Source organism: Xiphophorus maculatus, chromosome 19 (genome assembly GCF_002775205.1).
Source record: "Xiphophorus maculatus strain JP 163 A chromosome 19, X_maculatus-5.0-male, whole genome shotgun sequence".
In the NCBI taxonomy this organism is placed as follows: Eukaryota; Metazoa; Chordata; class Actinopteri; order Cyprinodontiformes; family Poeciliidae; genus Xiphophorus; species Xiphophorus maculatus.
Genome location: NC_036461.1, coordinates 6,397,038 through 6,421,917, shown reverse-complemented (window position 1 = coordinate 6,421,917; position 24,880 = coordinate 6,397,038). Strand labels below are relative to the sequence as shown.

Sequence of the window (24,880 nt, the reverse complement as noted above, 5' to 3'; positions counted from 1 at the left end):
CAGTGCTTTGGATAAAAAAGTCACATAAAGCCAAAAAGCGCAATTACCTGATGTAAAAATATGCAAGGCTTTTATTTTGAAATTATTATTATGCTCCATTTTAAAGTTCCGAACTAATCCCATGTGTAACAGTGCTTTGGATGAAAAAGTCACATAAAGCCAAAAAGCGCAATTACCTGATGTAAAAATATTCAAGGCTTTTATTTTGAAATTTTCAGTATGCTTCATTTCAGAGGGCCAAACTATTCCATTGTGTAACAGTGCTTTGGATAAAAAAGTCACATAAAGCCAAAAAGCGCAATTACCTGATGTAAAAATATTCAAGGCTTTTATTTTGAAATTATTATTATGCTCCATTTTAAAGTTCCGAACTAATCCCATGTGTAACATTGCTTTGGATGAAAAAGTCATATACGGCCAATAAGAGCAATTACGTCATGTAAAATATTCAAGGCTTTTATTTTGAAATTATTATTATGCTCCATTTTAAAGTTCCAAACTAATCCCATGTGTAACATTGCTTTGGATGAAAAAGTCATATACGGCCAAAAAGAGCAATTACGTCATGTAAAATATTCAAGGCTTTTATTTTGAAATTTTCAGTATGCTTAATTTTAAAGTTCCAAACTAATCCCATGTGTAACAGTTACTGAGTTCAATCAGTTATATACAGCCCATAGCAGCAGGTAGTTCTAAAGGCCAGTTCTCAGTCCTGATCTGTTTCAACTGAGGATAGATAGAACTACAGCGATGCGTATCTGTAGTCCAAATCAGCAGCCAATAGCCTCTTGAGTTCCGTTGCTATGGTAAATAATGGTCTCAGCAGGTGTGAGCTCTGAGCGCTGAGCTCTCAAACACACAATTGTGTGTTTGAGCAAACACATTTTACTGACAAAAAAGCATTGGAAACAAATCCTTCTTGTTCGGGAACCGTAATACATATTCGAAAAGCGTTTGCAGCGTATGACAGTTCAATGTGTCTTCTGCGATAGTCCCGAGATTCATATCTGTACCTCACTCAGAACATTTACAGCGATGAGAGAAAGAAATGTTGTGCCCAGATCTGAAATTCTATTCAAATACATGGGAGAGAGCCTCAGACAGCCTCAGAAAATCCTGTCGCATGACTTTGCTCTGAAGCACCGTGACAGAAAACCGTACGGTCTAGATAAATTTCGAAAACATTTTACCGGAGCAGACAGGCGTATCAATGTCAGGACCGATTTTGATACTAATCGTGCGATATTTGTGGGCGTGATGGCGATTTCAAAAATGATTTGGGTTGAAAAAGTTGTCTTCATCTCTCACTCTAAGCAGCCAGAAACGCACTCTAACTTGAGCAAAAATGAGAAACTTTGGGTCGCTTAGAGGCAAATTGTGGACAAACCGTAACTGGTATCGACGAGCCGTCTTCACTTTCGAAGAGATCACAGACGTATCTACAAAATGAAATTTGAATGGCATTTCTAGGTGAATTTGTGACGACACAGCAAATCCTCAAAAATAGGGTATTTCTAGGATTTTTCCCATTGAGTTATAATGGGGTTTTTTTCGCAGTTTTTTGCGAATTATGTCGCCACGTTAAGCCCAAATCCCACCAAAAATAATAGCTCCAATGGCGTGAATTTTCTGCACGTTTTGATACCTCATTTGTAGGTGTGCACCCAGCGGTACGAGCCGCATTAACGGTTACGGAAGAAAAATAAAGAATTATAATAATATTAAAGAGACGCTTGTTGGGTGTAGAGTAATAGGTTCCTGCCATTGCTTTGCATGGCAGGCCCCAATAAAGAGACGCTTCTCTCCGACAATAGTAATAGGTTCCTGCCATTGCTTTGCATGGCAGGCCCCAATAATAATATTAAAGAGACGCTTCTCTCCGACAATAGTAATAGGTTCCTGCCATTGCTTTGCATGGCAGGCCCCAATAATAATAAAGAAACTTTTCTTGGGAGAATAGCAATAGGTTCCTGCCATTGCTTTGCATGGCAGGCCCCAAAAATAACTTAGATTTATTTAGCCTGTAAAAGGAAAAAAAAATGTGCACATTTATCAAAGGAATTACTCAAAGTCAAAGTTATGAACTAAATTTAGTTTTCAAATTAAATATTTAGTTAGAGAGCTAAATATTTTGTTTGGAAAATAAATGTTTACTTTGAAAATCAAATGTTAAGTTTGGAAAATATTTACTTTGGAAATAAATATTTTGTTATCAAAATACATTTTTAGTTTCAGACCAAAAATTTTGTTTGAAAACTAAATATTCAGCGTCGACTTAAACATTTAGCTCGGAGCTAAATATATAGTTTTAAACTAAATATTTGAAAACTAAAACTAAATACTAGTTTGGAAACTAGATATTTATTTGAATATTAAGTTTGCAAACTAAAGACTTAGTTAAAAAGTAAATATTTAGTTTAACAACTAAACATTTAGTCTGTAAATATATGCAAACTAAAATTAAATACTAGTTTGTAAACTATATATTTATTTGCATATTAAGTTTGCAAACTAAAGATTTACTTAAAAAGTACATATTTAGTTTATGAACTAAATATTTAATTTCCAAACTAAACATTTCGCCTGTTAACTTATTTAAATTGCAAGCTAAATATTTAATTTGAAATTTAAACATTTAGCTTGCAAACTAAATATTTAGCTAGTGAATTAAATATTTAGTTTGTAACTCTGACATCATAAATGAATGAATAACATGGTGAAAACATGACTTTGAATATAAACGCCCACATTTTTTCTCTATGACAGGCTAAATAAAGCAAAATATTACTGTTAATTAGTTACTGTGTGACTTTACAAATGGTGCGCAATAAAACAAGTTACGTTTTGCAATTTAAATATTACAAACCTAAAATAACTTGATACATTTTGTTTAGTTAATATAAATAGCAAAGACATTTTGACATCATAAGTTATGGTGCAAATAAGACATTTGGTTAAGACTTTAAAACAAAACTCTTAAATTAATCTGAAGTGTCATTCTCATCATATTTCTTTTTTCTGCCTTATCAACAAAAACAAAAGAGTTTTATTTCTTAGCCTATTGAAGAAACATGGTGTCATCAGAGCACATTTTATTTTTCACCAGTGAAATCAGTTGTATAAATGTTCAAAATGTTTCTTCAGTTTGCAGGTTTGCTTGAGCAGAAATGGAGAAACGTCTTTGCAATCCAGAATCCTCAACACTTTCAAATAAATAACTTTTTTATGGACTCGACTTAAATTGATCAACTTGAATGAGGTTACGTTCCCCTGAAATCTTTAATTAAACAGGATGATTTGTGCTGGAGTGGACGGAGCTGGGAAGAGTTTGTGTCTGGAAAACTATGGTTTCGTTCAGCTGCTTTGTGAAGTGCAGCTTCACGTTTCATTTCTGGACCTTTTTCTCTGAGGATCCTCTGCCTGAGAAGACGGTTCCTCCTGCAGGGCTGCCTCAGGACGTTTCTGCACACTAATTACATCAGGTTTTCTGAATTATTCTTACTTTAAAACTGCAGACACTCAAAGATGTCCTTCATCGCTGTTTCACACAGAAATATTTCTCAGTGCTCATCCACATCTCCAAAAGCCTAAACCTTTATAGACCTTTCTTTTTATGTTTAATCCTAACTTCCTGTGGAGAAACTGCCACTCATTTTCACCTCTGCTCTTTAAACCAGACTTTCTCTTTTCTCTTTCTTTATGTCAGAGAACATCGGTGAAGAAACAGAATCATAAAGTCCAGGGAGTACAGCGGACAGGAAGGTGAGGAGAAGCTTAAAGCAGTTTAAAAAAAAAAAGAGAGAGATTCTCCAATCTTTGAACATCAGGGTTCAATCCAACACATAGAAATGGAAAGAGTACAGCAAAACAAATTATGGCAAATAATCCAAACTTACAGGCTTTAGTCAGAGAAGCAGCCAAGAGGCCCATGGTAGCCGTCTAATAACGTTGGCTAAAAAATTATTTTAAAAAAGCTTATATTTAAATATAGATGCATTAACAAATGCAGGTTTTTAACCATTTTATTATTATTTTCCTGCAACATCTCCATTGAATTTCTACAAATAATTATACTAAAAGACCTAATAATATCTTATATATCTGTTTTTCTTGTTATGGGGTTGGAATTTATATGCTTTTTTATTTTTACACCATTTCTGCCCTGCAAAAAAATGAATAAATATCCATCCTCTTTTTGCAAAATACTTTGTTCATCTTTATTTTAAATCCTAAAAGTAGAGCTACAATGGTTGGTTTTTAAAAATTGCAACTTTCCTAAAAGTTGTAATTTTAGGAAAGTTGATATTTGTAGATATGTGTCTACATTTATAAGATGTTAAAAGAAAAGTCATATGACAGTTGTTACCCTAAAAAAGTTTTTTTTTGTCTGTTTATTTGCCTGACCTGAGGACAAAATAGTTCTTCGGGTTGTAAAGGTTGCAGACTTGTGGCCTAGACAAAGTCCATCCGTAAATCAGATTACGAATCTGTTCCTTACATTCTAACTCAGTTTAAAATATTTTCTAAAGAACAACAGAAAATTTCAGACAATTATGTGCTAAACTTGTACTCATACCAAAATCCCAGCAGCTGTAGCAAAAGCTGTAGCTACACGCCACACTTTTCAGTTTTTTGTGTAAAAAAAGAAAGTTAAGCCATGTATCCCATTCACAAATGCACAACTTTGTGTTGGTCTGTCACATGAAATTGCAATAGAAGTGCAGGTTGTGGCTGAAAGATGAACAAACCTGGGATGATTTGAGGTTATTAATACTTTTGCAGTGTTTTAGTTTTTCTGTAATCTGATAAAAAGTCAACAAAGCAGCTCAGAAATATTTTACCTGTGCTCTGAAAGGCCTTTCACGGTACTCAAGGTTAACACAGAAAGTTTTGAGTATCTATCCACACAAAATTGATTCGTTCAGAATCACTAAATCAAATGGGGGATTTTTTTACTTCTTTGCCTTGTTGTATTAGCTAAGCTGCCACTAAAGACTTTAAACGTTTATGAGCAAATCACTCATTCGAATCCAGAGGGGAACATTTCCTAACTAAGACGACAACTCTACATCATCTTCACCCACCAGCCAAATATTCAGCTATAAACTTTTGCTTCATAACTTCCTTCATTCTTTGTGGCAAAGGTTCAATGAGATGCCTGACACACACCTCTGAGATTTCAGTTCATGCTAACATAAAAACAGTGGCTGCAGATTTGTTGGCTGTACATCCATCATGGGGAGCTGCTGTTCCACCACATCCCAAAGGTGCTGTGTTGGATCTATATCTGGTGACGGTGGAGGTCTAATTAGGCAGGTCGGCTGTTTCTGAAACACTCCTGCCAGTTTCTACAGCAGCTCAACAATTAAAGGCTCCAAGTCTCTCGCCGTTTTCCCCTTTATGATGCTCATTTTGAACTTTAGCAAGTCATCTGTGAATGTTTGGAGTCGCTGCTACGTGATTGGCTTATTAGCAATTTGTGTTAAAGTAATTTCAATATTTAAAATTGACATTTTATGTGTTTTTACTACTTCCGTTTGAGTGTCAACTGCTTCTAAAAATAGTCCAAGTGCTTAAAAAAAAACACCCAGACGTTTTGTTGTTAACAAATTAATATTTTTTGGAGTCTGGAAAATGAATCGTTTTAAAAGCCTTCAGAAAGTAACGTCGCACTGCCGTTACCTAGCAACCCCAGCCAAGCCAAGCCTGTTACCTACACTGTAAAAAGAAAGTAGCTGAACCAGCTTAATTGAATTGATTCAACTGGTAACAATAATTCAATTAAGTTTATCCTCCTTAAGTTTTTATGTTCATTCAACTCAATTTACTACGTTTATCCAACTCAATATATTAAAATCATCCAAATCAATTCAGTTTTTTTAAAACTGAATTTATTAAGTATGTTTAAAATGACAAAATTAAGTCAGTCTTACTCAAATCATTTAGTTTGCATCAAATAAAGACTTAAACTACAGGATCTGTCCCTGGCGAAGCATGAGTCAGACATAGGACACGAACACGGCATTGTTTCAAATACACTTTTGAAAGTGCACTCTTAGAAGTTTACTCTAGATGCACACTTTTTAGAGAATACTCTAAAAACTGTATTTGAAACAATTAAGTTCTGGAAAATGAGCCATTTCACTGTGTCGTCACCTGTGGAGCCCTAGCAAGTGTGGTCAGCTGTTTTTACTGCTGTATGCTCTGCACAATGGCTGCTGGAAATGTCAAGGGTTTTGATGTTGACTTACCATCCAAAAACCACTTGCTGCATTCTTGTTGGTTGTGCAAGAGGCTTCACTAATGCTTTTCAAAGATATATGGTGGTATAATTGCTCACATGTTTGCAGCCATTTTCACATGCAAGTGCAAACGTTTGGGTTTTAGCAGCAGCTTATTTGGATTTAAAGGTACAGACCCAAAATCTGCTCATTCTGAAAGGAGAACTGAGCAAACTAAAATCTCATCTTAGAATGATTTTCTGCAAAAACAAACAAAATAAAGTAATGGATATTTTTTGTATAACCCACAGACCTATCCTAACCTCTTCAAGGAACTATAATAGGTCTCCTTTAAACATTTTAATAGGTGCTCATAATTAAGTGACTGGTGAACATACTGTATATGCAAAGGATCCCAGAATAAATATAAGCAGCATTTCCTCCAGACTTTAACAAAAACCTAAAACCAAAGAGGAAGCAAACAGCTCTACTCCTCCACTCAGAGGATTGTTTTTTTATGTGTATTAAAACCATTCACCCATCTAAAACAACAGCTCTGATGATTTTCACAGTACATGTCTAATAATATAAATTACCAGACATATTCTGTGCACTGCTGGAGCGAGTTAATGTTAACATCCACAGCTCGTTAAAACCTAATAGGAGAAACTGAAGCCATAACTCCGAACACGTCTGAGCCGTGACGTGACTCGCCTCCTCGTCTGCAGATGTTTCATGTTGCTGAAATATTAAACAGAAGCTTTGTTTGCTGCAGACGTTCAGAGGGAACAAGTAAACTTTTCAGGATTGCAGCTCATTTATAATACTTTCTAAACTACAGAAGTACAACCTGTTTTGTTGTGACATCTCCCGTATGATTTCATCCGTTAAAATCTGAATATTAATCTGCAGTCTTGGTTCGTGTAGCACTAAAAACACCTGCAGCGGCTCTTAGATCCAAAGAGGAAGCAGATGTTAGTTACAGCAAGTTCTCAAATTAAAGTGAAACCTTCTGTTCTCCATGAACTCTAAGAAATGTTAGTTTGCTTCTGCAACAAGTTCCCAGTGAATAAGTGGGTTTCAATCATGCACCACTGCTTTGTTTCGCTCCCATCTGCCGATTATTTAATGATTCTTTTAGAAAGTTGAGAACGAGAAACAGCTCATGCACAAACATCTTCTGATAACAGCTCAAGATGAGACCCAGAACACCTCAAATGTGATTAAATAAGAAGCTGGAAAGTCTTACTGAACATTAACAGCTTAGCTTGATTTTACTTCCTTTAAAAAAAAACATGAAATCTGAATGTTAAATGAGTAAAATCTTCGCTCTTTTCAGCTGTCTCTGTGCTTTCAACCTCGCCTACATCAGATGAAAACTATCATGCAGCCAAAACATGTTCAGTCTCTTGGAGAAATACGTACAGCAAATTTTCTGCAGGAAAATTTTAAAGATTTATTTTCATTCTGGCAGCATGCCTTGCTTACGTGATGGATGTAGTGAGAGTGCACATGGGAAGCTCAGAAATAAGGAGAAAAAAATTGCAAGTGCGGACTAAAAGCAAAGCAGCATCATGATTGCTTTAAAATTGGAAAAAGTTTCCTTAATTTTCTGCAATCTCAGAAAATCAGCCTGAGATTTTGATGGGTCCTGTGAGTCATGAAGGCATATTGAGGTTGTAGATCCAAAAAAAAGAAAAGAAGAAGTTAAATCTGGACCAAAAATCAAAACTGAGTTTAAAATTATTTAGAAAGATGGTTCCTAAAATCAACAACAGTGGAGTCTAGAAATGTTTTCTGAAACCAAAGAAAATAAATTTAATGTAATAAATATAGCATTTTTGTGCTAGAAATGTTATGACAATTAAAACAAGTCTCTTCTACTGTTATTTTATGAGCCAGAAGTCACAGAGTTTATGTACCACTCATTTAAAACACTCAAACTACAAAATCCTAAATACAGGTTTGACAAACTACAATAAGAAATCAAATATGCAAAGAAGAAACTGTATGCAGAAAATGAGATTACGGATGTAAAGAAGTGTGTCGCAGCCTTCGGTTCCAAAAAAGCAAAAATAAACTCCAATAAAGGCTGTGGGTGGTAACGGGTGGTTTGGGCTTTGTACGCACTTTTACTCATTCATTTATTGTTAAAGTTGAAATAAAAAGTCTTGTAACTTAGTTGAAATAAAAAAATAGTCTCGATTTAATGTTCAACTGTTCCAGTGTTCAAGTGTTCAAGTGTTCAAGTGGTCAAAAAATCATTCTACCAAAGCCTCCCGTCCACACCAAACATTCACCAAACAATCCACCAAACAATCCACCCCGCGCCCAGCACCCGGTGTGTTCTTAATCGCTCAAATTGGTGGGCGGGTCTAACAATTAACAATGTAATCTAAATAATTCCAAATATAAAAATGAATTACAAATTTTGAATCTAAATTAACTTAAATATATTTCCACTACACAAAGAACAAAACAAAATTGGTAAAAATTATAATCTACAAAACTTTTACATAAATGGCCACGACATCCCGGCCCCTAATTCATGTACAAGAATTACATCTAACATCTGCATAAGTGGCCATTAATAAATGCAAAATTAATATCATTAGCAGACTTAGCTCTTCAACAATATTTTCTATTAACAAATACTTCATTTTAAACATTAACTTATGCAGTATACAATTTTTTTTTTTTTTTTTTTTTAAGTTCATATGTCTTCTTAGTGAAAAAATTAAAAAAGGTAAAAACAGTCAATGTTCCATGACTTCCACGTTCTTCTATTGTCCATGTGCATGGTCTGTGTGTGTATAAAAGTGTAGGTAGTAGAATGAGATGTTCAGCATGTCAGTAAATGAGTATCAGTGTAAATGTAGAGCCAGAGGTTCCAGAACTTAGCTCAGTTGGAGACAAACATTTGCTGTCGTCTTTACACAGCCTCCAGCAGGAGACATATCTTGTTGATCGGCTTCTCCAGCTCATTTGTTCTCGTCTTGACTCGAACACGTCGAACCAATCCACTTGCATCTGCCATGGTTTCTGTGATGCGTCCAATAGGCCAAGAATTTCTTGGTGCAGCCTCGTCAACAACAAGCACCACATCATCAATGGCAAAGTTCCTGCGAGTCTTGTTCCATTTCCGTCGCTCTTGCAACATAGGGAGATATTCTTTCACCCACCGTTTCCAGAACAGGTCCACAATGTATTGGGCTTGCCTCCAACGTCTCCGCGTGTACAGGTCCTCCTTTTTGAACAAACCTGGTGGTAGCACAGGCTTACCTTTTAACTGGAGCAAATGATTTGGAGTAAGAGCCTCTAAATCATTGGGATCTTCAGAAGAAGGTGTAATCGGGCGATCATTTAATATAGCCTCCACTTCACATAAAACTGTGTGCAAGCCTTCATCATCTAGTACTTGCTGGTTTGTGATGGAGCACAGTATTTTCTTTATTTCCTGCACCAGGCGCTCCCATACACCACCATGATGGGCTCCATAAGGAGGGTTAAAAGTCCACTTTATGCCATCTTGTGCTAAGCATTTTTGGTGGAAAATGGTGGAAGATCAGTTGAGATTCTGTCAATAGGAAGATCTGACATTTTTTGCTCACCTGGCTTTTGTCGTTGCCTTTGACACACCATACAGTCTCTGATGATCTTTCTGGCTGCTGAATTAGCATGAGGGATCCAGTACTGTCGTCGAAGGGTAGAAAGCATGTGATTTCTTCCTCTGTGTCCAACCTTTTCATGGATATGTTGAAGAATGAGCTTTGAAACATGACTTCCTTTAGGCAATATTGCAGGATGTTTTGTTTCTTCAGGTAAGGCTGCTTTGCTCAGTCTGCCTCCCACTCTCAACACACCATCATTAACAACAGGATCAAGCTTGTACAGATGACTTGACTTCTTCACTGCACCAGAGCTCAGAGCAGCCATTTCATTGCTATAGTGTTTTCTCTGCACAACTCTCACTATGGCTTCCTCTGCCTTGGACAGATCATCAGTTGTGAGCTGAACATCTGTTTTATTGTCCTGTTTATCACACATTTGATTTCCACAGTGTGCAGTTAGCAACTTCTTTGTTTGTAGCATTTCTTTTAGTTTCAGGAGCCATGCTACACATCTTTTTAGCTTTGTCCAACTGGAAAAGTACATTAGCAGCTTGGTGGTGGGACACACTTCTTCCAGCACAGCTGCACATGTCAGAACTTGATCTTTAACCTCTGGATCAGTTTCCAAATGGACAGGTAATTCTTTAATCACTGCTGGCCATTGGATCTCAGGTTTTGTGAGGAATTCTGGCCCACTGATCCAGGTGGAAGACTTTAAAAAAGAGCCAACCTTCATGCCTCGAGAGGCTGCATCAGCTGGATTCAACTTTGAGCTGATGTATCTCCACTGAGTAACCTTTGTAAGATCACGAATGGTGGAAACTCTATTAGCTACATAAGTTTTGAACCGTGTTGTTGTGTTTGCAATGTACTGCAGGACGGTTGTGCTATCAGACCAAAAGACTGATTCACTCAGATTGAGTCCAAGTTGAACTAACAGCATTTTGTCCAGACATACAGCTAAAACTGCAGCAGCAAGTTCAAGTCGTGGTATAGTGATTTGTTTTAATGGTACTACCCTTGCTTTACCAATAACAAAGGTAACGCACACTTCCTGTTTGCTATTAGTTAGCCTAAGATAAGACACGGCACCAAACCCAGTTTCACTGGCATCACAAAAGTGATGCAGTTGTGCACTTCTTATTTCCCCAAATCTTTTGGGTGTGATGCATCGTCTGACACTAAAGTTGTCAAGAAGAACTAAATCTTTGATCCATTTTTTCCAAACTTGTGCCATTTCTGGTGGAATTGTCTCATCCCAGCCAAACTTCAGTTTACATAAATGTTGAAGAATCTGTTTAGCAGGGAGAATAACTGGAGCTAAGAAACCCAAAGGGTCATAAATAGAGCTGACATTGGACAAAATACCACGTCTTGTTAGTGGTTTGTGCTTGTTTACAATGCTAAAGGTGAAAACATCTTGGTCAACATCCCATTGTACCCCCAGGGCTCTTTCAGTGGGAAGCTGGTCCCGGCTAAGATCTAGCATCCTTACACCTGTTGCTCTGTTTTCCTCAGGGATCTGCGAGAGGACAGAGCGCTCACTACACACCCATTTATTGAGCCTAAATCCCCCCTTGGCACACACCTCAGTGAGCTGTTGATAAAGAGAAATGGCCTGCTCAACTGTCTGTACAGACCTGAGACAGTCATCTACATAGAAGCTGTGTCTGATTGTATTAATAACCTCTTCTGGGTACAGATGTTGGTTGTCATCAGCAGTCTTTAAAAGTGCATATGTGGCACAACTAGGGGAAGAGACTGCACCAAAAATATGGACCAACATTCTATGTTCAACAAGCTCTTTTGTGATGTCACCGTGGGGCCACCAGAGAAAACGTAAGTAATTTACATGTTCCTGAGCAACTTTGACTTGGTGGAACATCCCTTTAATGTCCGTCATGAGGGCTATTGGACCTTGCCGAAAACGAATGAGTACACCTAATAAGGTGCTAGTCAAATCTGGTCCCTGTAACAGCTCTTTGTTCAGTGATGTTCCAGCAAACATTGCAGCACAATCATAAACAACCCGCAGTGTTTTCTTACGGGGGTGGTAGACCCCATGGTGAGGTACATACCACACCTTTCCTTCCTCATGTTCCATTTGATCTTGTGGTACAATTTCTGAATGCCCTTCCACACTAACATTATGCATAAATTCTTTGTACTCTTCAAAGAATAACTTATCCTTCTGAAATCGTTTTAACAGACATTGCGCCCTCTGCTGGGCCACCTGTTTGTTGTTGGGCATTTTTACTTCAGGATTACGAAAGGGTAACTTCAGGTAATAATGACCATCTTTAAGCACCGCTGACTCTGACATGATATCCATGAACTGTTTGTCTTCTACAGACATTTCAGTTCGCTCATTGCACTTGTGCTCTATAAAATCCTGATTATACTGACTGACCAGCATTTCTTCCAAACTGCTTATTGAGATACGGTTCACCTGAATAGAATTAGCAACATGTCCATTTCCTTCACTACCCTGATTGAGTGGACCATTAACAACCCAACCAAGGCGTGTTAGCACAGCATAAGGCCCACTACCTTCACTGTTAACTACTTTCCAAGGTTCCAATGCTTTGGGAGAATTTACACCAATGAGCAGCCCAATGCCAGCATCTATTGGTGTCAACTCAACAACTTTCAGATAAGACCATTTTCTTAAGTCTTCTTCTTTAGGGATGTTTTCTTTAGTGACAGGAATGGACTGTTGAGTATAAACATCAGGCAACTTCAAGTACTCATGTTCTTTTAAAGCAGCTACTTCCAAACCAGATAATCTATAGCTACTTGCGGGTTTTTCCTGACCCATGGTTTTTAGCATGATTTCCACTTTCTTTCCAGATGCATTTAACTGCATCATCAAAGCCTCTGTACAAAATGTTGCAGAGCTGCCTGGATCTAGAAAGGCATAAGTCTCCACAATCTTTGTCCCCTTTTCCAACTTTACTTTTACTGGGACGACTGACAGAACACACTCATTAGACCCGGCCCCAGTGTAGCTACCAACATTCAAAGATACAAGAGCATTTGAGATTGGTGACTCTTTACCCTCAGCCTTAAATGCTTGGTACTGCTGCTCTGTTGGTTTAATATGCAGAACAGTAGGGTGACTTTTATTACAGGTGAGGCATGTTAGACGTTGTGGACAGGTCTTACTCATATGTCCCTTCTGTAAGCAACCAAAGCATAAACCTTTACTTTTAAGGAATGTCACCTTTTCTTTGTTGGCTTTCTGCTTAAATGAGTCGCATTTTTCCATGCAATGGTTTCCATCACAAAATAAGCACCGAGCTTGAACCAGCTTTGTAACCTCATGGTTAAACTGGACCTGTTTGTCATTGTTCTGTTTAGAAACCACAGCAACAGAAGTGGCAAAACTGCTGCTTTTAGTTTTAAAAGGAACCTTTGATGGTTTTAAAGCCATCTTTTCTTTTGCAGTTTGACCTTCTCCATAAACAGGATCTAATGCAGCTTTTGTTTGTTTTTCCAGAAAATCAAGAAGATCTTTAAACTTTGCTCTACGATCATACTTTTCTGCTATGTCAACCACAATTAATCGCCATGTATCACGAAGTCTAAAAGGCAACTTTGAAACAAGAATTCTCATATTGGTTGAGTTTTCAAGCTCTTCAATAAACCCAGCTTCATCCATTGTGTTGAAACAACTTCTTAAAAAGAATGTATAAGCTCTTAAAGCTGCAGCATCATCAGACTTTAAGACTGACCAATTCAGAGCTTTGTCTATAAATGCAGATGTTATTTTTGATCTGTTACCAAAGTTCCACTCAAGCTGTCTTTTTGCTTCCAAGTAAGCAGTTTGTGGACTCATGTGCATACAACTTCTCACTAAAGCTCTAGGCTGACCTGTGGTAAACTGTTCTAAGTAATAAAGCTTGTCCTGCATGTTATCTGTCTTAGTTTCTATTCCTTGCTCAAATGCCTTAAGAAAGGACCTAAAATGCAAAGGATCTCCACTAAAAACAGGGATTTCTACAGATGGCAGGAGTGACAGTCTTTGTTGTTTTACAAGCATCTCAGTGATTTCATTCTGCTTCATCATAATCTCTGTTAATGCACTACTATGAACATCAACCTGAGAAGATATTCGTCTTGGGCTTTCCCCTTCTGGTTTCACTTTTAATGTTTCATTAATAGGTGTATCTTGGGGCATTGGCAAAGGTACAAGAGTAGACAATTGTTTCTGTGTTCTTGGAGCCTTTTGAGCTGTAGCAGCGGGTATGAACTCAGTAGATATCGCAGAAACTGATGTATCCTGATTTATGACACCAGAGCTGGAAACATGACTTTTCTGATCTTGCGTAGAGTTGTAGATTTTCATCTTTGCATCCGCCTTCACCAGCTTGGTTCTCAAAACCAATGCTTCTTTTCTTGTTTTTAACTGAAGTTCTTCCAGCTCAAGCGCATGCTTTTCTTGCAGCGCATCCACCTCCGCCTTCAGAGTGGCTCTTTCCACCTCGGCTTCCATCAGCGCCATTGAAGCCGCACGGGAACTTTTACTCCGCGAACTAGAAGCCTTACTCACTATACTGGGCGCTGTGCTGACTGGTTTAGCTGCGGACCCAGATAGCCTTTCAGAGTCTTTGCCGACCGTTTGTTGCGCAGTCTGTGAGACGCTGTCATCCGGCTCAACGTTACGGTGATGAGATGCCGCCTTTGATTCAAAGTTCAATGCTGAACATGCTTCGCTCTTCTGTGCATCTCGATCGCCATCCATCCAATTTTCGATGTCATCCAAGAACTCTTTAAAACTGATCAGCTTTGGTTCGTACCAATCGCCGTGATCAGTTTCTTTTTCTTCATCGCTAAGCAGTCTTTGAACTGAAGATTGCAAGTCCATAAACTCCGCTAAATAATTATTAAAAGTTTTCATATGCTCCTCTATGGAGGTTTTTGATTCTCCCGCATCAATTAAAGCATGAATGTCATTTCTTTTTCTTGTCAGCACGCTGAGTTTGGCTCTGCGCCTTTTAATTAAATTAAAGAGTTCTTTTTCCTTTTGAAATCCTTCATCTTGTTCATCCATTTTCAACACAAATTTCGTTTCTCCAAATCCAAAGGAAAATTGTCCAAAACAAACTTTTCACTTTGCAGTTCAGGCTCTGCTCTTTCCAACAAAGCACCGCATTTACTCACGAACTTTGCGTCTTCTCCAAGTCCATTACGTGAAGTTTCAGTCCTCCAAGTTCGATCATCCAAACGTTCCAAGCCAGTCCAAGAAAAATAAAAATATAATGATTTTTTGACTTAAATGTCGCAGCCTTCGGTTCCAAAAAAGCAAAAATAAACTCCAATAAAGGCTGTGGGTGGTAACGGGTGGTTTGGGCTTTGTACGCACTTTTACTCATTCATTTATTGTTAAAGTTGAAATAAAAAGTCTTGTAACTTAGTTGAAATAAAAAAATAGTCTCGATTTAATGTTCAACTGTTCCAGTGTTCAAGTGTTCAAGTGTTCAAGTGGTCAAAAAATCATTCTACCAAAGCCTCCCGTCCACACCAAACATTCACCAAACAATCCACCAAACAATCCACCCCGCGCCCAGCACCCGGTGTGTTCTTAATCGCTCAAATTGGTGGGCGGGTCTAACAATTAACAATGTAATCTAAATAATTCCAAATATAAAAATGAATTACAAATTTTGAATCTAAATTAACTTAAATATATTTCCACTACACAAAGAACAAAACAAAATTGGTAAAAATTATAATCTACAAAACTTTTACATAAATGGCCACGACAAAGTGTGTTAAATGGTCAAAAGATACAAAAAGAAACTTTCAGGTCTTGCAAAAACAGAGAATAAAATATTCTTGTAATGAACAAAGGAAATCTGTTAGCTTTTTACCAGAAAAGAAGCTCAAACAAACCAAAAACCCAAGGAAAGATAAACACTGAACTAAGAGAAATACATTTTAGTATGAGGAACATAACAAAAAATAAATAAGAGACGAAACATAAAGAAATGAACTAGTACAGCAACACCTAAACAACAATAACAGAGAAATTAGCCAAATACGACAAGACCAGAAGAACGTTAATAACCCACCGGAAATTGATTAAACACAAACAAAACCCAGGAATGGGACAATTGAAGACACTTTGGTGGAAACAGATTTTTTTATTTCTGCAGCCAAATTGCAGAATTTCAGTGTTAATTTATATTTACAATGAAGATCTAATAGCAATATTTACCTTAGTTTGTTTTGCCTCCGAGTGAAGGGGTAATGAAATAAAATAAACTACAGGAAAACAAACATCTTCAGTTTAGATGAATAAGAAATGTTTAAATGCCCCTGGATGAAGTAAACTATTAAAGGAAATGGAAAAACAGTGTTGTGCAGAAATGAACACGATCAACTACAGAAAAACTTGACCAAAAAAAAGGTAGAAGTTGTTTGTTGTGTGAACGTTGAGAGAAATTTGTGTAATCTGAATTAATTTCCCGTTAAGAGGAGCTAAATGTCTGCAAACTTTGAGCAAACTGCTCGCGTTCTCACTAAAACCAGGAAGATAGAGCACATAACACCAGTTTTAAAGTCCCTCCACTGGCTCCCTGTAGCTCAAAGAATAGACTTTAAAATACTGTTGTTAGTTTATAAATCACTGAACGGCTTAGCACCACAATACATTAAAGATCTGCTGTTATTGTATCAACCTTCCAGACCTCTCAGGTCTTCCGGTTCTGGTCTGCTCTGCATTCCCAGAACCAGAACCAAACGAGGAGAAGCAGCTTTCAGCATCTATGCACCACAAATTTGGAATAAACTTCCAGAAAACTGTAAAACAGCTGAAACACTGACTTCTTTTAAATCTCAACTGAAAACCCACCTGTTTAGATTTGTATTTGAAACGTAATCAATTACAAATTTACTGATGGAACTTGACTTAATGATTGATTCTATATTGCTTTGTGTTTCTGTGTTTATTATGATGTAAAGCACTTTGAAATGCCTTGCTGCTGAAATGTGCTATACAAATAAAATTTGATTGACTGACCGATTGAAAACGCCTCCTCCACAAACGCACTTTCTGGTCTCCAAATTAAAACACTGAGACATCACTGACCTTAAACTGTAGAGGACATGTCCGTCCGGAAAAACACGCAGCATAATGTTGTCTGTTGTCGTGTCGTGGATGAAGGACCTCTTGGAGTGGACGAAGAAGACGTCCGGCACCCAGATCTTCTTCACCAAGCGGCCATCGAAGGTCATGCTCTTGTTTGTGCTGCTGGAGAACGACAGGCGCTCGTCCTTCCAGTAGTGTCGGAGGTACAGCGTCATGGTGAAGTCCTGGTGGGATCACAGGGTGGGGTTGAACCGCCAACGTGAGCAACAATGGTGGAGCTCTACCACCAAAACTGTCCTTAAATTCAAACTTATTCAAACTATACAATCCTGTTCACAAATAGACTTTAAATTGTCTCAGAACTTATTGCGATAAACGATAATATTGTTGTTTTGAAACCATTTTCTAGCAATATAATTGCAATAGTGGCATAATAATGCAATAACACATTCTCAATTATCAATAAACTTTAAATTCTAATGAACATTCAAACAATGGAACTGGAAGATATTTGAAATATCCAAAATAAGTAAAGTAAACAACAGAAACGACAAATAAAATGAATCATAACGTCTCTGTAAGCAAAATTATCTTTCAAAAAAGGGATAGTTGGGATCAAAGCACCAGACTGAAGACTTTTATCATTCAGTTTTTGGTAAAAAGAGAGAAAAGAGAAAAAAATAAATAAATCAACCAAACGAAAATTATTGAGTTTCTTTTCAATAGTCATGCGATTAAATTATTTATTGTATAATTTCTGATAATCTGGAAAACAACTCTTACCATGTCAACTTCAGAGATGCTGTCTAAGCTCTCCACCTGAACGTCCACGCCAACAGGGATCGCAGGACCTGCAGAGGGCAAAAGGTCACAATGTCAACAAAGAAAATAAATCAAAAATACTTGAGTTGATGGGATCCAAACCGCTGTGAGCACCAGAACCGGTGCTCCAGATTACAGTGATTGCACAGGGTCGTTTAGTTGGCATCATTTCTGTAAGGCTGAAATTGATGGTGGAGGCACAGAAACCTCCAGTATTTCTCAGACATTCTGCATATTCAGACAATTTAAATTAAATGAACTAAACTTTTGGTAGCGTTTGTCGTCAAGTTCTTTAACACTACGAGTCACATTAGTCCATTTGCAGCTTGAGGTTCAGAGCTTAGTCCTACCCAAGAACAACTTTGTCAAGTTACTATGACTGTGCTATTCCCACCATGTCATATTCTCTCCAAGTCTATGGGGGAGTTTTGCTGCCATAATTCGAGAACACACATTTTCAATTTGAAAGCAGGATTTCATGTGTTTTAACACTTGTTCTTACATTTTCAGTTTCAAAGCAAGACTTTATGTCTTTCTGCTTGTACTCCAAACTTTTGTCTCTTTCAAATATTCACTGTGCTTTCTCAAACCTTTCTCCTCACGTTCAAAACTTGTCTCTTCTCAGATCAAATCTCCACTCGCAAACCTCTCTGCTCATTTTGTGCTTGCGCTTGGGACAAAAAAGTACCGTCGCCTGCCAACCTCAGCCAATTGAATGATAGTAGCCCCACAGGCACACCCACTAGAAGGAAGCAAACGTACCAGGTAGAATACTTTCACTCTATTGGCTGAGAGATTGCCAGGCAACGGTACTTCTCCGTTCCAAGCACAAAATGATTCACAAGCGAGCAGAGACACGTTTTGAGCATGGCTAGACAGGTTTGAGAAAGCACAGTGAATATTTGAAAGAGACCAGAAGAATTTTGAGTTCAAGCATTAAAAGTTTTCAGAATAAAACACATGAAATCCTGCTTTCAGACTGAAAATGTGTGCTCTCAAATTATGGCAGAAAAATTCCCCCAATCAAGTCATCTAGGCCTGTCATGATAACAAATGTTGCTGGACAATAAATTGTTCCAGAAGTTACTCCGATAAATGATAACATTGTAGTTTTGAGACCATTTTCAAGTAATAAAATGGTAATAATGGCATAAAAATACCAGAACACACTCTCAAGGATCAATAAATTTAAATTCTGATAAACATTTAACACTGGAACTGGAAGACAATTTAGATAAACAAACAAAACAACGAAAATCTACCAATGAATTTGGCTCTCTAGTGAGGAAGCAGCAACTAAGATCCAGGTCTCAGAAAAACACTAAAAGACAACTCCTGTGTTTCTTTCTGTTTAAATCCAACAAGAACAATGTTGTGCGAAGTTGGATGAGAATGTTTTTGGACTACAAGGCTGACAGTAGGAGGCGATTACGGTGCTTTTTTTCAAGAAGCGAGGTAATCGCCTCCTAAACATTGTCGGACACATTTAAGAGTTGTGATGATCCTCAGACATGTTATATTGCCTCTTATAACAGACTCTGGGATTATAAAACACTGGAGAAAAGCAGGGTAATCAGTACAGACATGTGTTTTAGGTGGTTTATTCTCTTACTCAAGCTTTCCAGAACATTTTATCTAGAAAGCCTCAGAGCATCAGTCACAGCAGGCTTCAGAAATCCTCATGTATCTGAAACAATAGATTACGAAACGAACAATGAGTGTAAAAAGGCCAGTCCTTCAAACAAAGAGAAACATTCAGTCTGATTAGCGCTCAACTGCTTTCAGAACGTAAATCTCGCTCAGACAGGCTGGATGTGGTGCTACCGCCAGTTTCTGGGTCCCAGTCTCATTTTTCTGTCTGCTCTGGAGTTTGCGGGGTGACAGCTGTGGGATGGTGGAACAGATTGGTGCTAATCTGAGCTGTAAACAGAACGAACCGCCTCCAGCTTAAATCTGCAGCCGCTGGGCCTGGCATGCCGCCTGGCAGAGCTGCGATCAGCCACACCGGCTGAAGCTGACGGTCTCTGCAAAGCAGACTGTTTCTGGATGAGAAAGACCCGTCAACATCCATCACCGAGAAAAACTGTTTCAGCTCCACAAACAGGAGGGGAAAGACAAGGCTGATTAGATGAAGTGTTTTACAGCCTCACTGAAGAGCTCTGCTGTCTGCCATCAGCTCTTCCCCTCAAGTCATTACTCTCACTTTTAACCATTTCAATCTGAACTGGAGTGATCAATGACAGTGTGATTGTTTCATTTGACGTTCAGAGTTTGACTCAATAATGTAATTAAATCTTCACAGAGTTCAGGCTGGAGCTGCAGCTGTCTCGCATTCCCTCGCATCATCTCTAAAATGAGCCTCGAACGGCAGATAAAAATAGGAGGGAATTTGTGCATTTCAGTGATGCATTCATGGCCCTCTAACCTTTTTATGAATACTAAGAGATTAGAAAATGCTCAGTGGCAGCGCTCCCACAGTGAGTGTGACTGATGGCTCCGCTGAGTGTTTCTGAATAAATACTAAAAGCAGAAAAACAGAGAATCTGTGATAGGGTGGCCGGAGTGTAGAGAATAAACTGTTAGAGGATCGGTCTGTGACGCAGATCTAATAAACGCCTCAACTTTTATTACAGAAACGTTGAAATGTTTTTGTTCACAGCACAGCTCCTTAGATTCTGTCCCAATGTTACCCATTTTTATTGCTTTTTGCAGTTAAGAAAGGGGTTAAAATGAGGTTTTAAAACCCAAAATAGGTTTGCTGGAGGTTAGGAAATCTGAAATGGGGTAAATCTGTTGATTTGCCATTGTGATGGTCTGAAATTCTGCCAGCTTGTGAGGACAAGACGGGAATCTAAATGTAGAACCAGGAGAGAGATGCAGGTTCACATCATCGAGAGGGGTGACGTACTGAACAGAAAGTCAACAAAGAAAGTGGCATAAGATGATCAGATGGACAAAAATATAAGCGTGAATTCACACCCTGTTAGGTTCGTTTTAATTGAACTCTAGTTTTGTTAGGGAGGTGTGAATGTGTAACTAAACGCTACTTGTGGACCAAAAAGGCAAACTCTGTCTGCCTAAAAACCTAGATCTTGTGAACTCTGGTCCGGTTCCAATTCATATGTGAACGCCAAGCAGACACCGCTGCAAAAGCAGAAAGATGACTATAGTGCAGGGCATTCTGGGTAAATACAACCAAAGCAAACACAAGAGTCTAGCAGTAGCTGGAGAAATGGCTCGTTTTCTTTTACCAGCGACAAAAGAGAAATCCTTCAACCACAAAAATCTGACACTACTCCATTTTTGTTTACATTTTGCAAAGGAGAAAGTTGCCACCTGAAAATGTAACAAATATTGCAATTTTTTCTCCAATCAAACTGAGTTTAACAAACATCTCAGCGCCGCAACTCAGACGTGGTGAATATGGTTTGCTGATGTCCAAGTTCAGCTTTTAGACCTGTAACGCAGCATCATTAGTTTTATCAAGGACTTTGCTCGGAGTATTTCAGAAACTGCTGGTTTTAACAAATCCCAGAAGGTTCCCAGAGAATGATCAAAAACGAGAGAATATCCAGAAAGCCGCAGCTGTGAGGCCAAAAATGTGCTATTGATGTCAGAGGTCAGAGGAGAATACAGGCAGGCTGGTTCAAAATGATGAAAGAAAAAAGTAGCTTAGATAACTACTTGCTACAACCACTGCTGACAGATATGAACACCTGAGGCTACAATTCAGACTCTACAAGATTGGAGAAAAAGGGGATGGAAAAAATTCTATGTGGTCCAATGACTCTTGATTTCAACAGCCCTCAGCATATGAACAAACGCATCAATTTTGCCTGCATCAGTAGTTCAGACTAGTGGTGGTAAAAAGGTGTAGAGATATATTCTTGCTTCAACTGAGCAAAACCTCCCTGAGTATTCCTGACCGTTTCTATCTCTTTATGACAACATAGTACCCATGTTTTGATGGCTGCTTCCGGCAGGATGTCAGAAAGCTCAAACAATCTCAAACTGGTTTCTTCACTTTGATAATTAGTCACCAAATACAGGACAAATGTGTGACGTTATCATATTAAAATGGACAAAAATCTCTGAGGAAGTGCAGCCTGTTGAATTTATGCAAAGATTTATGCAGTTCTGAATACAAAAAGGGATGTGATTGTGCTAACAAAATGTACCTATTAAAGTGCCTGACAATCAGGGGCCATTGATTAGAGAGGGAAACGGGAAAAGCAAAAACAAGAAACTAGATTATTAAATTTCAACTCAATAAAAACAGATTTAGACATGTCCACAGTTTCGCAGTTGTTAAAATGATTCAAGCTTTAAGTTTAATCAGATATTTTGTTATTTTAACTTCATTCTAGTGAATGTTTATGATATTACGCAATAAAAAAAGAGCTTTAATGACGTGCAAAACACATTTAATGGATCGATCAGAGCACACATGACAGGAGTCACAACTCAGATCTGGGAATGACGTCACTCCGACCCTAACTGTGCTCCAGTTGCAGGTTCTGGATGATGCTCAGGAGTCTGGATGTGTTATTTCTTTTTACAAATATTTAGACATTAAACAACAGAAATAGCTAAACATAGGACTTAAAGACCAAAACAGCAGCAGAGATAAGCAGAAAAATAGCATCACAGTTTTTGCAAAGCATGAAACACATTTATCTAGCTAAAGCAAGCAAAATATCCCGATGTTTCTCCAGTTGTCCTAAGCTAACAGCCTGGTTTAAAACACACTTTAATCATTATATTAGCATGATAATTAAAGATAGAAGGGGTTAAAGACAGTTAAGGTAGAGAAAATAGTGAAGAATGAGAAACAAGAGGAGCTTAATCAAATGAAATCTGTGCATCTCTGATTAAATTTGTAATAACAGGGAGATGCTAAGGCTGGCTCAAATGAGAGTTCAGATAAATCTCAGGACAAACGCAGTGCCGAAAGTCGACTGGATATTCTGTCAACATCACCAGCAGAAAAATATCCCGGTTTCTGCCTCCAGCTCAGTAATCAGCAGCTGATTATATCACAAATTTTTACACAGCTGCTAATATCCACTTGGGAAGATGAGGGAGCAATTCTGGGCATGATTTCCCCCATAATGTTAATGGTTTCTCCCGCTGCAGGACCCTGGTGGCTAGGCTGAACATTTACCTTTCAAACACAACACTGATTACTGATACGGGACAAAAGGCCTTTTTTAAACCCTGATTGCCGACTAACTTGGTTCTTGGTTCTGCTCTCCACAGGTTTGCTGCCACCTTTTGCTTTCTAGATTTGTTTTACTTGCACATTACAATATATTCACATTAATCCTCCATTCACCACTGATTTTACGCTTCATATTGAAGGTTTTGACCTTAATTAGTGTTTATAACTGTTTATTTCAGAATACATTTCGTGTCTGCCTTTTTGACTGAATTTGAAGTCAATAATACTGTAAATTATCCCTTTTTTCCCAAATAACATTCTTCTGGTCTCTCTGATAACATTACCAAAAAAACAACTTGGCAGAAATTCAGAAAATTTAGGAAAAAAATAAGCAGTTTTTAATTTATTTTTCTTGCAGTTGTTGTAAGATTATTGAATGTTGTAGAGTTGTGTTGTTTATTTAAATGTCTGCTGAATATTTTCCTATTAGACATTCATGTTGACTGACTTTAGTATAAGTATTTGCCTCTCCTGTCACAATTCAATGCTTTAGATCACCAAATAACTTTTAATGTAAATAGAAAACACCCAGTGAATTAATATTGTGGAGGAATTTTGATCAAAATAGTCTTAATTCAGACACATTGGATAGTTTTCAAGCATGAATAACCCGTTTTAGGTCATGTCAAAATGGTTTGAGTTGACGTTAATTTATGAGAACAATGTCTGTCTTTGTGACGGCTAATTATGTTGTTCTTTTTGTAAAAGAAGTGCTTCATTTAGTGAAACACCAGGGTGTCCTGCTGGTTTGATGAAGTGTTTTTAAAGAAATGGTTTTGTTTTCAAAGTTTTGCCTTCAAAAAGCTTTCTATGCCAACGCTGCAGCAACATGTTTAGGTCCAGAAGCTGGGCAGGATTTAATTAGAAACATTCAGAGAGAAGAGTAAAGAACCTGCAGATATCATTATGTTTTAGGAAACCTCCAACTTTCCAAAACAGAATTTCACCTTCGGAATAATTCTCCCACTTGGAACTGTGAGACCGTAACACAAAAACTGAATTGAAAACAGCAAAACAAATGATTGTTGATGTAAGCTCTCATGATGGAGGCCATTTTAACCCTTAACTCCAGTAACTTCTAATCCAAACTTGTAGGATTAACAGCTTTTTATTTCTGGTAAAGTTCCCTGCTGAGCTCATCTCAAACTGCCTGGTTAGACAGAAAAGCAGCAGCATTACGTAACGACATGACTGCAGCCATCGATAGTCACGCTGTCCTCCTTTCTGGACGGTTTTTTTTAAGTGAAACACAGCGGCTCATTATTCATTCTCAGCAGTCTCCTCGGTAGACGGCCTCCCCTTGCTTCTCTCCGTAAAAACACACGGTGTGAACACCTTTCCATTAGCGAATGTGATTACTGATGTGGGACAGCTCAGCCAGAGCCATGGCTGACCTCAAGCTCCCCAGATAACGATGAAGCAGCTGGTCACTCTTGCAGGAGATGTATGTTAATGTCTTATCAGAAAACTGAGCTGAGCAAATAGTTTGCATCGGTTCAAATCCCCTTCAGGTGTTTGTGGCATAAACAAAAATCGCTCTTTCATCCTGGGAAGGGTTGCAGAATCTATAAAAACTTGTCTGAGTATATCACCAGATGACCAACACTAACTACTAGATCCAGACTCAATTAATGAACTTATATCAACATTTTTCTATGGTTTTGTTTTCGATTTGGACTGGCAATGTTATGCCCATGTCTGGAATCTGGATATACAGCTCTGGAAAAAATGAAGAGCCCACTTAAAAGGATCAGTTTCTCTGATTTTACTCTTTAAACTTATATGTTTGAGTAACATGAATGTTGTTCTTTTATTCTCTGAACTGTTGACAACATGTCACTGAAATTCCAAGCAAAAATCTTGTATTTATTTACAGAAAATGAGAAATGGTCAAAGCAAAGAAAATGATGCA

At 37.9% G+C, this 24,880-nt stretch overlaps 1 protein-coding gene across 1 annotated transcript in view; it reads right to left on the bottom strand.

The window, feature by feature from the left end:
- The window catches only part of LOC102229447 (gamma-aminobutyric acid receptor subunit rho-2-like), a 77,486-nt gene that overhangs the window by 40,183 nt on the left and 12,423 nt on the right, over positions 1-24,880 (bottom strand). The window contains exons 3-4 of the mRNA XM_023352468.1: positions 17,709-17,776; positions 16,926-17,149 (exon numbers count right to left, since the gene is read on the bottom strand). Of these exons, the coding sequence (XP_023208236.1) occupies positions 16,926-17,149; positions 17,709-17,776 (292 nt within the window). The remainder of the gene's footprint in view (positions 1-16,925; positions 17,150-17,708; positions 17,777-24,880) is intronic.